The sequence below is a fragment of the Papilio polytes genome, unplaced genomic scaffold (genome assembly GCF_000836215.1).
Source record: "Papilio polytes unplaced genomic scaffold, Ppol_1.0 DF824002.1, whole genome shotgun sequence".
Lineage (NCBI taxonomy): Eukaryota > Metazoa > Arthropoda > Insecta > Lepidoptera > Papilionidae > Papilio > Papilio polytes.
This window is the reverse complement of record NW_013525202.1, coordinates 617,622-632,427: the sequence shown is the minus strand read 5'-3', so window position 1 is coordinate 632,427 and position 14,806 is coordinate 617,622. Positions and strand designations below refer to the sequence as shown.

Sequence of the window (14,806 nt, the reverse complement as noted above, 5' to 3'; positions counted from 1 at the left end):
TACCACTGCCACACTAGGTTTGTTTGTGGCATAATGCAGTTAAAGTATGGGGACATAATCCAGAAAGTTTTAAGATTGAATGTGGACGGCTACAAAGGTAGAGGAAGGTTGAAGAGAGTATGGAGTGAAAGAGGAGACTTAAGGGACTGAAATCAAATATGACTTATAGAGATGTATGGAGCACATACTGCGCCGACCCTCCATAGGGATAAGGGCAAGTTGATGATTCAATAAAGTCTTCAAACACAGAACTTATAGGAGGGGTGAATGGCTGTCACAGGGGGCATCTACCTCCGCTAGAGTCTCGTAATTTATAAAATACTAGCTATTGCTCGCGACTTCGACCGTTTGAAATTAAAAAATAAATAAAACTATAGCCTATGTTACTCACAGATAAATTACCTTTCTAACGGTGAAAGAATTTTTGAAATTTCCACAGTAGTTTTTACGTGAATCGAATACATACAAAAATACAAACTTCTCTTTATAATATTAATATAGATTTCATACATACATTAGCTTAGTTCAACACAATTCCTTTTATTACATCACTTCCCCTGTTACGTTATATTTAAAAATAAACCAATTTCAATACATATGAATACAAGATAATATTTCCTTTTGCGTGTACACAGAAATAGCAACACTTATTATTCAAGTATAGCTTATCAAGATTTTACTATAGGTAGTAGGTTTTTTTAGGCGAACAAAACATACTATAGGTATGGAAAGAGCACCCGTTCACTTTTCAAAGCCGCGTTGTTAAGAACGAAAGTCGCCCTAATGATCGCCGAACTTCGGAAGAAGATGGCACTGTAAGAAGAAGAAGAAGTCGGTTCAACAGCGGTAGAGCCCGCTTTGATATCTTCGCACTGCAGGGCCGACTCGCCCCCAGTAATACCACAACCACACAGAAAACAGGCGTCAAGTGGAAGCAATTCCGCCTTTCGTCTGATGAGTGTGGAGCTAAGGCCTAATTTTAATCCCTTTCCCTTTCCACTCTTTTTTAAGAGGATAGGATGGGAAGGAATAGTGGATTTGACGGTGAAGACGCATAGGATGGGAAAACGTCCTCTTTATGTGCGTCTCCTCCTCCGTTAGTTAAGGGTAGGCAACTCATCTGCATTTGCGGATGTTCATGGGCAGCAGTCGCTTTTTATATCAGGTAGCCGCTTGTTCATTTGCCACCTTATATTATTAAAAAAAAGTTAAAATTAGATGTTCAATAGGAACTTATATTGACAGCCATAGGCCTTCAATGTGTGCCTACATTAAAGAAAATCATTACTTTAATAGGGAAATCAGGGCTGATAGCCTTAGCTACATTGTGAGGTAATGCCCTACCTTAAAATAAGAATGACAAAGGTAGGACACCTTAAAAATACCAAAAACTAAAACATTAAATTTAAATTTTCGTTTTCATAGTTTAAGATATGACGGCTGATAGAGATGTATGGAGCACATACTGTGTACACCCTCCATAAGCGATAAGGGCAAGTTGATGATGAGAACAGAGACATTTAAGAAACATATAGACTAGATATAGGGATAGATTATTTTTTATCGGTAACTTCTTTGTATGGTAATTAATATTAGTTTGTGATTTTTGACTATCGGACACCAGGTAGCACTAGTGAGATTATGTAAATAGTCAACTATGCCTACTCTATAAAATTTTTAATCTCTTGAGGAAAAAAATGTAGCAATAGTTATCTAAACTTTTCCAAACATATCAGTTTGTGAAATGCAACAGGGTCTCCCTGTTATTACCCTTTGGCCATAGTTCAAGGGCAAATCAATATTGATATTTGTCCCACCCTCCCTATAACTATTACTGCACTACCTCATATTCAACTACCTTTAGCGGTATTTGAAAAATAGACCACTATATAATAATAAAACAGTTTAAGCCCAGAGAAAAAATGTTATTGTTCAGTTAGTTGTTTGTTGTTCTTACAATTCCTTGATTACAACATAATTTAGAAGTTTCCTTGCAAAATACCTCCTAGCAGTGTCTGAATACAGGGCTAGGTATTTTGGTTAACCAAGATTGCTCACAGAGATTAGCAACTTACAGTTGCTAGGGTTCTTAGGTAAACTATAGCCTCTACTAACTAGGACTGAACATAAAGAAAATTGAACACGAATGCTACAATAATTTAATGTATGAATATTTTACGGTTTTTCTCTCAATTATTTCCTTCCGAGTATGCACAACTATAACATAAGTTTTGCCTTATATAAATTATAATTAAAATTTATTGTCTATGGTAGACTTACCGAAAGTGAGTAAATTTTAATAATCACTCGTAATATGCAATGACACTAACCTATCTAGATTTAAGTATAGCCATCTAGATTGCTAACATACAAAGATTATAAAATCTATATGGTTATGTTGCAAGATGATACTGATTACACGTAAAAAGGTCTTGAGAATAATGATACCGTAGTGCAAATACGCACACGTCTTCTCATAATTGCTTGCAAAAAGTGGGACAAAACCGTACCAACAATTTACTTAAACCTACGAAAAGTCGTCATGAAACACGATAATTATGAAGTAAACTTACCAATTTTTTCTAATTGAAAGGCACTAAACGATATATTTGAAAGAATAAATATAAATTATTGAAAATATACGATATTTTGTGGTGTGACACCGGGCAGCTCACATTTGTGTAAAAATTGCACAGATAATATTTTTGAGTTGAACTTGAAAGTAAATGTCAAGTAAAAACGCGTTCGGAATCTTATAGTGTTGTGAAATTACGAACGTTCCCTGATGATACAAATATTAAATCATCCCAGAATGCTATTTTATTGCGGTTTTATAACATTCCTGATGTTTTCCATGAGTTTCAAGGAATTCCCTAGTTTAAATTAAAATATTTCGCCATTAAACCATTTTTCGGAACCAATTTAGTGTCTTCGAGAAAATAAATTTATTTTTGATCGAAGATTTTAATTTGACACTTATTTTCTATAGACAATCTGTAACGAATATCACGTTTATTTATTTATTCTGTGATTTTGTAATTTTAAAACGTCAAAATCGGTCCTGGACTTCGAGTATTGTATATTTTTTTATTTAGTTTTCTTTTAATTTCAAATGCGAAACCAGTAATCGGGCGTTGAATAAAAGAATCGATTTAATACTAAAAGACCCATAATGGGTTTACCGAACACGCAAATACCGAGCGACAAGCTTCCGGAATGCTGGTCAGACGATGTTCGTATGAATGCATTATTTGCACCATTCAGGATTAAAACTGCTAACCCTGAGTCTTGGGACATGAAGATGAAGTTCTGGTCCGAGATGGTGCGCCAATGGTGTCGTCATAGAACAGATCCTGTGATCTCTGCAGCTGATATAAAGTTTGCTTTTCAAAGGAAAGGCCGTACACCAGCCTGCATAGACATTGTTATTGAAGAGATGTATAGGTAGGTTTCTTCGATATCTAGCTTAATTTAAACCTTATTTTGCCCTTCTAAGTAATTACGTCTTTGTTTATCATACATAGAATGTATAGTTTGACCTTGGAATCATATGTAATTTTTGAATTTGCGCCAAATTGTTACGGTCTTTGTTTACTGTATTGCAACATATTTATTGATTAAAAATTTACTTCCTTAATACTGCAGTTATGTCATTGGCGTTATTTAATATGCAGAACTAACTATCGCCCGCGACATTTCGCGTGTTATTAAATATTTTAAGATGTATCTTTTGTTAGAATCTAGCATTGTTTCAAATTTAACTATTACGTAGTTTAGAGGTTTTTATATATCTTGGAAGCTTAGGACACACAATATACTCCATAGATCACAATGTCAGGTGACATCCCTATTTCCTCAAGAGGGTATTGTATGTTACCCATAACTCATATCTTTCTCAACTTATCCAATCCTATAGAGATCATGTTTTCCTCCTCCAAATAACCCTACCCTCTGTCGTCTCAGTCACTCCCTTCTTGGCATATCATCTTTCAAGCAATCCATCTCTTTCTAGGTCTACCTCTACCACTGTACCCATAACTAATTTTTTTTATTAATAATTTCCAGAAATAATGAATTATCACCCATATCTAAGTACCTACAAATATTACACAACGGTCCCGAAGGCTGGGCTATGTGGGGTGCAAGGATAGCGTTCAAGCCAGCAGTGTTTGCTGTCTCCACTGTCCTATCATTATTACCAACACGACCGCAACTAGATAGTGATGGACTGCCCAAAGCGAGTATAGAATCGACACAGAGATTTGTACTAGAAAGTGCTGTTAAGGTAAATAATTTAATGTAAAAAGAATTATCGAAATTGGTCCACTAGCGGTGGAGTTATGCTGTAACACACATTAAAAAAATGAAACGAAATGAGTATAGTAGAGGAAGTTTGAGAGTAGCCCCAGTGGTTTAGAAAATAAGCAATAAAAGTATATACCACTCTAAAGTGGTATGACATGTTATGAGAAGGGATGAATCGCATGTAACAAGACGGACGTTAGTTATGAATGTGGAGGTACATCGGTAGAGGTAGACATAGAAAGAGATGAATAGATTGCGTGAAAGGTGACATGATCAAGAAGGGAGTGATGACGGATGATAGAGTGCTTCGATTTTACTTTTTTGACACTCACAGAATTGTACATTACATATGTTTACCAGTTCTATGGAGAAAAGCTGGACATTTTTTTTAAAATATAGTAGAACCTCGATAACTCAAACCTCGGTAACTTAAAAACCTCTATAACGTAAAAAAATAGTGTTTTTTTATTTTTATGTTCATTTTTTATTTTATTTTTGTAGACCGAGAATAAGGATGGATTGTGTGAAAGGTGACATGATCAAAAAGGGAGTGATGACTGAGATTACGTATGATAGAGTTATGTGGAGGACAAAAACCTGTCGCGCCGACCCTATGGGAGTAGGATAAGGAGATGATGATGATGAACATAAAAAAATAATATTGTCCCTTCCCAATAAAGCCCAAAACCTCTACAACATAGACCCTTGATAACTTAAAACCTCTATAACTTCAAAAATTTTGTGTTTCCCTTGGACTTTAACTTATCGAGGTTCTAATGTAGTATAAAATGTAATAAGGTTATCACTTTATGTTCTTTTTTGTAGAAAAAGGGAATTTTTTGTAACTGACTTCCAAATAGGAGGTTATCAATTAGTTATTTGTGTTTCCATATAGTTCTTTTAGTAGACTGATTTTTTTGTTTTTTTTCAGGAACAAGCGACAGAATTCCTTGATAATTTTCCACCAGGAGAACAAAGACTAGGAACTATCGACGAGTTAATAAAAGCCTCCCAATGGGGTGGTAGTCGGGAGACATTGGAGATATTACTAGGCTATCTAGTGTCGCAGGGGGCTGCGGTGAAGAAAGGGGATGTTGTTAAAATAGGTAATACTACCTTCTTTATGATTTCTACCGTGTGAAATTAAAAAAATATAGCCTATGTTACTCACTGATAGCATAGCTTTTTAATGGTGAAATAATTTTTGAAATCGCCCCAGTAGTTTTTGAGTTATTTATATATATACAAAAATACAAAACTCTTCTCTTTATATTAGTAACTTATTACAAGTAACTTAGTAACCCCTAAGCATACACTTTAATAGTGATAGAAAGTTTGTTGTAATAATTTTTCCCTTCCCACCATTTCCATGTATGGGAAGTGGATTTGGGAGGGGTTTTGAAGCATAGAAAAGGAAAATATCCTATCCCATCCCCTATTAATGTAAGGCAACGCATCAACACAGATCGATGACAGCAGTTACTAATGTTATAAATGCTTTACAATAATGGATGTATGGATGTTTGTTACTATTTACCTCTCAGAACAACAAACATAAGCTACTTACCCTTAAATGTCTATTCAGTGTAATGTGTTTGCATATTTCTTAACTTTACAATGGTTAAATATATTAAATTTGAAGTAATACGGGAAATTGATTCTACTTCACGTCTGTTTACTGTTTTCTATTGCTGGAATTGAACAGATTTGTGCAATATAAAGTGGGATGTAATATTCATTAATGTATTTCCTTTCAGCGGAGCCCAATAAAAAAGTAACCCCAGTGACGGAGACAGATGAAGCCTTAGTTAAGTTGACGTCAGCGGAGGCTCGACTTGAAGCTGACTTAGACAAACTTACAAAGGAACTTAATTCAGCTGATTCGGATGCAAGAGCAGCACTTAAGTTGGGCAACAGACTCGCTGTGAGTATAACTTAACAATTAACTAACTTAGTAACGATAAGTTTTGGATTAATAAACAAAAGTAGTCTATGTGTTCCAGACTATCCTCTACATCTATGACTTTCATTGAGATTTTTTTTTATATGATATAAGATGGCAAACGAGCAAGCGGCCACCTGAATCCACCGAAATGGAAAGCGACCGCTGCACATAAACATCCGCAATTGCAGCGCTGCCTACCCTTCATTGACGGAGACGCACATAAAGAGGTCATTTCCCCTTCCTATGCGTCTCCACAGTCAAATACACTTTTCTTTCCCATCCTTTCCTCTTAGGAAAAGGGTGACGTCTTCCGCTTGACGCCTGTTTTCTGTGTGGTCGTGGTATTGCTAAGAGCCCTGCAGTGCGAAGATGTTAAAGCGGGCTCTACCACTGTACAAATCTGTTTATTTTAGGTTATAAACTCAAAAAACATATACCTACTTTCGTGTTTATTATATTAGTAAGATTTTGATATCTCGTCAGTTTGTAAACTAACGAAATGAGATAAAAGATTATTTGGTGATAACATTTGAAATATTTAAAACATTTAAAACATATTGAAATAACTCAAAAACTACTGGGACAATTTTAAAAATTCTTTCGCCATTACAAAAAAGTACTGTGGTAGAGCCCGCTTTAACATCTTAGCACTGCGGGGCTTACCCTGTGTTACCTCGACCTCACAGAAAATAGGCAAGAAATGGAAACAATTCCGCGTTTCGTGTGATAAGTGTGGTGCCGGAGGTCTGATTTTAGTCCCTTTTCCTTTCCACCCTTTTCTTAAAAGGAAAGTATGGGAAGGAAAAGTGGATTTGACGGTGGAGAAGACGCATAAGAAGGGGAAATGGCCTCTTTATGTGCGTCTCCACCTCCGTCAATTAAGGGTAGACAGCGCATCTGCAATTGCGGATGTCTATGGGCAGCGGTCGCTTTCCATTTCGGTTGATTCAGGTGGCTGCTTGCTCGTTTGCCACCTTACATTATAAAAAGAAGCTACGTTATCAGTTAATAACATAGGCTATTCTTTTTATTATTTTTTTTAATCTCACATCGAAGTCGTGTAAAGTCTAGACAATTGTTATTCTAGGCCAAAAATCACCTACGTCGCAAACATAAAATATCCACACGAGTGCAGCGCTGCGACGCGGCGCTCGATAATGTGAGGCAACTTTTACAGCAAATGAGGGAAGTCGACTCTAACACTGCTATTGTGGACACATACAGGTAAATGTAATTGTAAAACTTGCAATGACACTTGTATACATTTTGTATACAAGTGTCACTTGGGTATATTTTGTATACAAGTGTCACTTGCGTATATTTTGTATACAAGTGTCACTTGCGTATATTTTCTATACAAGTGTCACTTGCATATATTTTGTATACAAGTGTCACTTGCATATATTTTCTATACAAGTGTCACTTGCATATATTTTGTATACAAGTGTCACTTGCATATATTTTATATACAAGTGTCACTTGCATGTATTTTATATATACAAGTGTCACTTGCATATATTTTGTATACAAGTGTCACTTGCATGTATTTTGTATACAGGTGTCACTTGCGTAAATTTTGTATATTTATTTATAAAAGATAAAAAAAACCTGGTTTTTACTGTGTTTTATAATTTTTCAGAACAAGTTCCCAAGCTATGAAGCGTACGATGAAGGAGGGTGGACTGGAAGAAGACTCAGTTTTCGATACTATGGATGAATTGAAAGAAGTAAGTGACAATCTAAGTGATATATATATACTTGCAACTTATTCAAAAAATACCTCTAGATTACTTCAATGTTTTAAAACGAGTTATTTTCAATATGAATTTATGTACTATTTTATAGTCAGACTATTTAGTATACTTTTATAAACTAGTTTTCGCCTGCAACTCCGTATGCGTGGAATTGAAAAAAAAAACTAAAGTAGCTTATGTGTTATTCCGGAGTATGCTCTACATTGTTACCGGATTTTACCGATCAAAAGTTTTACCCACAAACTAACATACATCTAAACTTCCGCATTTATAATATTAGTAAGATATTTGTAACAAATTAAGCTGGCTCAGTGGTGCACTTGACTTGTAATCTACAGGTCTTGGGTTCGAATCCTGTATCAATGTGATTTTAGATTTTTCGAATTTTCATATGTACATAATTTACCCAACGTTCTTACGGTGAAGGAAAACATCGTGATGTACATATCGGCGAAGAAATTCAAAGATATGTGTGAAGTCAACCCGCAGTGCAGGTTGATTATGTTCTAGTCACCCCTTATTAGGGTATGCTCCGAGCCCCTCGGTGGGGACATATAGTGAGCTTTATTGATCTGTTTTGGATGACATTCTCGTTTTATACCTAATTCTACTGCATTGACACTTGTATACATAATATATACAAGTGTCAATACAATACAAAATGGGTTGGGAATTTAATTCCTTGACTACATAGGTGTTGGAATCTTACAACGAAGTGGAGAAAGCATTAGGTACTACTCTCGATGACATCGATACTGCAGAATTAGAGCAGGAGTTGAAGGAACTGCTGGATACACCAGCTCCGCCTGGTGGGGGAACTCCAGCTGACCAGAGGAGGGAGAAAGGTAAGAGTAAAAATTTATCCTGTCTGTGATTATTGTTGCTGTTCCCGTGCGACTTCTTTTTTTTTTATAACATAAGGTGGCAAACGAGCAAGCGGCCACCTGAATCCGCCAAAATGGCGAAGCGACCGCTGCCCATAGATATCCGCTATTGTAGATGCGTTGCCTACCCTTCATTGACGGAGGAGGAGACGCATATAAAGAGGATCTATTTCCCTTTCTTCTGCGTCTCCTCCACCATCAAATCCACTTTTCCTTCCCATCCTTTCCTCTTAAGAAAAGGGTGAAAAGGGAAAGCACCACACTCATCAGACGAAACGCGGAATTGCTTCCACTTCACGCCTGTCTGCGTGGTCGTGGTATTACTGGGGGCGTGCCGGACCTGCAGTGCTAACATGTTAAAACGGGCACTACCACTGTTAAATCTTGCTTGCTTGATGTTGGCAGCAACTTATGGTCTCTTTCCCACATTAGGGTTTTATCCAAAATATTTACCCCTTAAGTTTAATGGCGTAATAATATATAGCCTAAAGCGTGACGTTAGTGTAGGGCTTTTTATTGAAGAAATAATTATTCAAAAATATGGTGTAATTGCTGACATCTTAGGCAACTAAGAAGTGTGTGTTTACGCTTTATTATAATTGTATAGATGCAATATTTTTAAATTTGAAGGTTATGTAATTTTAATGGAGATTTAAAAGCGAGGTTTGATATTTTTTTTTTGCTTGTTTTTTTTTATTCTAAAGTTAGTAAATTCTGAAGACATTTGTCTTAAAAGTTTTTTTTATCTATTTAAATTTCATTCTTTCTAGAAATTAAAAGATTTCCAATAAATATACGGAAAATATAACTAAAACGAAATTAATCTAAAGCGAAGCAAGATTATGAACTTTAAATTTTATGTATACTATCAATACTATTATAATAAAGCGTAAACACACACTTCTTTGTTACCTAAGATGTCAGCAATTACAGCATATTTTTGAATAATTCTTTCTTTAATAAAAAGCCCTAAACTTACGTCACGCTTTAAGCTATATATTTTACGCCATTAAACTTAGGGGTAAATGTTTTGGATAAAAACCCTAATGTGGGAAAGAGACCATAAGTTGCTGCCAACATCAAGGAAGCAAGATTGCCATGATTTGTCAGTTTGACATTTGCTATTGATAATTTGACAAATGTAAACAATAAAATTAAATTTTCATAATTTTATGCGGATGAAGTCGCATGGGAACAGCTAGCTATACCAATTTAAGATTTGTATTTTTGTATGTAACAAATAAACTAAAAAACTACTGCTTCAAATATTATTTTTTCACCATTAGAAAACCAATACCTAAACCATTTTGGGTAAATTCATTTTTTTTATCCATGATCAAAGTCGCGGGTAAAAACTAGTTACATTGACAGGAAGCATTATCCCTTCATTAGGTCAGAGAAAAGAATCTGAACGTGACTTTGTGTTTGACGGAGAAGAGAGGATGTTAGCGGAGTTGGATAAGCTCAGTCTAGAAGATACTACGCCTAAGAAGATGGACAGGAAACCGGTGGCAGTTACTGAAACTGCTGATAATGGTGAGATATATTTATTTATTGAAATTCAATACAAATTATACATTTGTCACTTTTATAGCTAGCAATTTCCATGCGGCTTCATTCGCATGAAATTATGAAGAATTTATTTTTTTTGGTTACATTTTCAAATTATCAATAGCAAATGTCAAAATGACATGACAAATCTTGCTTCCTTGATGTTGGCAGCAATTTATGGTCTCTTTTCCACATTAGGGTTTTTATCCAAAATATTTACCCCGTAAGTGTAGGGCTTTTTATTAAAGAAAGAATTATTCAAAAATATGGTGTAATTGCTGACATCTTAGGCAACAAAGAAGTGTGTGTTTACACTTTATTATAATAGTATAGATAATTTAAAAAAACGAATTAAAAAAAATAGGTAAGTAGTTTTTGAGTTTGATCATAAAGACGCACATAAAGAGGACATTTCCCCTTCCTATGCGTCTCCACAGTCAAATACACTTTTCCTACCCACCCTTACCTCTTAAGAAAAAGGGTGTAAAGGGGAAGGGACTAAAATTAGTCCTCCGGCACCACATTCATCAGACAAAACGCGGAATTGCTCTCACTTCACACCTGTCTGTGTGGTCGTGGTATTGCTGAGAGCCCTACAGTGCGAAGATGTTAAAGCGGGCTCTACCACTGTAAAAAAGGTTATTGCAATATTAGTCCGAAAATATTAAATAGTCCAAAATCACATAAAAAAAAAAACCTTATCTGCAGGTATTTCAATACCAAAAAGCACGAAACCCTCAAAGCCTTGGTATCCACCGACCGGAGACTGTCTGAGAGCGGACACCGCGTGGTCCGAGAGCGGAGTAGACGCGAGTCTGAAACGACTTAGTGAAGGTTTTGGGGAACTGAGGATGGATCAGAGGTTACATCCAGGTAATAAACCTTCGGAAGTAAGGGTTGGATGAAAGCCTTGACTCTTAAAAGCCTGATTTTTTGAATTGGAATTGAAAAATTTACAACTGTACTATAGTGTGTCTAAATAATTTACATTAGTTTGACAATTCATTTCAAATTTAGTAGGGATGGGTTGTGTAAAATCATGAATCTTATCGATTTTCGATTTTTATTCTTGTAGAAGTTGGAACCGATAGATTCAAAGTTATAACTTATGAAAGAAAAAGAACACTGTTTTCTCAAATTAATAATGACCATAACAAATAATGAGAGTAAATAAATGTTTATTACTACTACAGCCGTACGTAATCGAATTGGATTTCGCTATTATTTCTGTCATCGCCAAATTCTCTACACTATAATCAATACTAGAATTGTCCTCTAAATTAGTTAATAAGAAAATAATAATTTTAGTTGAGTTCGATAATTATTTAAACCGAATATCGATAGTTCATAATTGTTTTGCGTGTTTGTTTCGTCACTACGATACCTGTCTAAGTGCGGCATTTTTCATACAAATTGAATTCGATACTTCATATGCGTCATTTATCAAACTAAACTATCTTATTTAGACAAACTATAATAAGGAAAATAGTTAAAAAGAAACGATATTTTTATATTGTAATTCCAATTTATTGCAAAAATCAATACCTTCAAAAGTAACATGTAGCCTAAAATTATAATAAAATTGATTGTAGCTTCCCAATGAGATATATCTTCAGGTTTTTAAGAGTCGCGGGCGCACTCCTTTGACGAAATTATCGCACAACTGTCGATTGTTATGCAGTGATTTTTTATAATATAATGTGGCAAACTCACAAGCAGCTGAATCCACCGAAATGGAAAGCGACTGCCCATAAACATCCACAATTGCAGCGCTGCCTACCCTTCATTGACGGAGACGCACATAAAGAGGACATTTCCCCTTTACATGCGTCTCCACCGTCAAATCCATTCCTTTCCATCCTTTTCTCTTAAGGAAAGAGTGGGAAAGGGACTCAAAAACTAAAACTGTTTAGTTGCCCAACTAAATATCGAGTAAAACAACTAAAAAGCAACTAAACAGTTGTTCGATAGTTTAGTCAAAAGTGTATGCTCTTACCCGATTGATAGCGGGTTCTTTTTCGTATATATTTATATGTGAAAGTCATTCTTTGATGACAGATGACATATAATTCGTATTCTAGTGACATAATTTTTATGTTAAGTTATAATCTTATCTTATTAGTTGTTGCTCGCGGCTTCGTCCGCACGGAATTAAAAAAATCTGATAATCTATTCAGTAATTTCGGCTACAAACTCTAACATCCATCCATCTAAACTTTCGCATTTATAATATTAGTATGATTAACAAATGGTTTGGTGTACGGATTACCGATCTTGCGGTCGAGGGTTCGAATCCCACCATTCGACTATTGTGAACCATATCACACACAAGTATAGAGTTTAGTGGGAATGGTTAAAGGAAATATTAGTCAACTAGCTTGCCCGCGACTTCGTCCGCGTAGTATTAGAAAACATACAAACTATATGAATAACAAAAAGCTACGTATCCCTCGGGAACCGGACATTTCTCGGGGATGAAGCTTATCCCATGTGTACTCCAGACTTTGTTTTATATCTGTGACAAATTTCAAAAGGATATGTTGAACCGTTGCAGAATGATCGAGTGAACAATAAAAAACTAAAATAATCAATCACATAATTAATCACATAGGCTATATGTGTTCTTCCAGACTATACTCTAAACCTGTGCCAAATTTCATTGAGATCCGTTCAGCCGTTTAGGCTACAAACGCTAACAAACATCCATCTAAACTTTCACATGTAAGGTGTGTGTTCTTACTAATCTTACTAATATTATAAATGCGAATGTTTAGATGGATGTTTGTTAGCGTTTGTAGCCTAAACGGCTGAACGGATCTCAATGAAATTTGGCACAGGTTTAGTGCATAGTCTGGAAAAACACATAGGCTACTTTTTATCCCGGGAATAGTTACGGTTCCCGTGGGATTCATTTATTTATTGTTCACTCGATCATTCTGCAACGGTTCAACATATCTTATTGAAATTTGTCACAGATATAAAACAAAGTCTGGAGTACACATGGGATAATGTTCATCCCCGAGAAATGTCCGGTCCCCGAGGGATAAGTAGCTTTTTGTTATTTATATAGTGTGTATGTTTTCTAATACCACGCGGACGAAGTCGCGGGCAACAGCTCATTTATAATATTTATATCATATGATTAACAAAAATCTACTAATATTTCTACAAAAAAACTGTAAACCTAATATTAGTAAGATATTTCCAGGTCAACCTTTAGATATGGACTTGAGGAGTCCAGCACGTCATTACGTGTCAGACTTCCAGGTGCGCGACCACAAGCCGGCCCCGGCTGGAGTCTGGCTGTACAACCACGAGGACACCAGCTCCGAGCTCGCCGCCAGCACAGAGTACATCAGGTGAGGGTACCAGCGGGGATCAGGGTGAGGGTCAGAAAACATCGGAATCAGAGATTCAAATTACATAGAACAGGCAAATTTGACACGAAATATTTTTCACAGCTAACTCTATTGACATCTAAACTATAGCGTTATGGTACTTAATATTACCTGAAATATTTATTGAAATATTTTTACAGTGGTAGTGCCCGCTTTAACATGTTAGCACTGCAGGGCTCGCCCCCAATACCACGACCACACAGTAGGCAGGCGTGAAGTGGAAGCAATTCCGTGTTTCGTCTGATGAGTGTGGTGCCGGAGGCCTAATTTAAGTCTTTTTCTCTTTACCACCCTTTACCTCTTTACCTCTTTTAAGGAGAGGTTGGGAAGAGGAAGTGGATTTGACGGTGGAGGAGATGCATAGGAAGGGGAAATATCCTCTGTATGTGCGTCTTCTCCTCCGTCGGATAAGGGTAGGCAACGCATCTGCAATTGCGGATGTTTATGGGCAGCGGTAGCTTCGCCATTTTGGCGGTTTCAGATGGTCGCTTGCTCGTTTGCCACCTTGTGTTATAAAAAAAATTATAAAAATAATAGATTAAAATTAGGTAGCACAAGAAACACGCAACAAAAAAAAAAGATAAACTGTGCAAAAAAGCACGGACCAAGTCTTTAGAGGTTTATTTAAAACTAACTGTTCCCATACAGCTTCATTCGCAAGAAATTATGAACATTTTGTTTTATTGTATACATTTGTCAAATTATCAATAGCAAATGTCAAAATGACATGACATCACAAACCTTAGCAATCTTTCTTTCTTGATGTTGGCAGCAACTTATGATCTCTTTCCCACATTCGGGTTTTTATCCAAAATATTTACCTCCTAAGTTTAATAACGTGAAAATATATAGCCTAAAGCGTAACCTAAGTGTAGGGATTTTTATTAAAAAAAGAATTATTCAAAAATATGCTGTAATTGCTGACATCTTAGGCAACAAAGAAGTGTGTTTACGCTTTATTATAATAGT

At 35.8% G+C, this 14,806-nt stretch overlaps 1 protein-coding gene and 1 long non-coding RNA gene across 4 annotated transcripts in view; one reads left to right on the top strand and one right to left on the bottom strand.

The window, feature by feature from the left end:
- Positions 1 to 2,714, bottom strand: part of LOC106101245 — a 29,221-nt gene extending 26,507 nt beyond the window's left edge. Inside the window, exon 1 of one of the 2 annotated variants that reach the window (XR_001225491.1) lies at positions 2,574 to 2,714. This is a non-coding gene — a long non-coding RNA (uncharacterized LOC106101245). Of the gene's footprint in view, positions 1 to 2,280; positions 2,363 to 2,573 lie in introns of those variants that run through there. The other variant, XR_001225492.1, reaches the window with a different exon arrangement.
- A 317-nt stretch (positions 2,715 to 3,031) lies between these two features.
- LOC106101257 (charged multivesicular body protein 7) overlaps positions 3,032 to 14,806 on the top strand; it is a 13,173-nt gene continuing 1,398 nt past the window's right edge. Inside the window, exons 1-10 of one of the 2 annotated variants that reach the window (XM_013280420.1) lie at positions 3,032 to 3,444; positions 4,066 to 4,285; positions 5,237 to 5,411; positions 6,063 to 6,229; positions 7,338 to 7,474; positions 7,890 to 7,977; positions 8,699 to 8,849; positions 10,281 to 10,424; positions 11,148 to 11,312; positions 13,648 to 13,798. In XM_013280420.1, the coding sequence (XP_013135874.1) occupies positions 3,173 to 3,444; positions 4,066 to 4,285; positions 5,237 to 5,411; positions 6,063 to 6,229; positions 7,338 to 7,474; positions 7,890 to 7,977; positions 8,699 to 8,849; positions 10,281 to 10,424; positions 11,148 to 11,312; positions 13,648 to 13,798 (1,670 nt within the window). In that variant the 5' untranslated portion in view covers positions 3,032 to 3,172. Of the gene's footprint in view, positions 3,445 to 4,065; positions 4,286 to 5,236; positions 5,412 to 6,062; positions 6,230 to 7,337; positions 7,475 to 7,889; positions 7,978 to 8,698; positions 8,850 to 10,280; positions 10,425 to 11,147; positions 11,313 to 12,993; positions 13,009 to 13,647; positions 13,799 to 14,806 lie in introns of those variants that run through there. The other variant, XM_013280421.1, reaches the window with a different exon arrangement.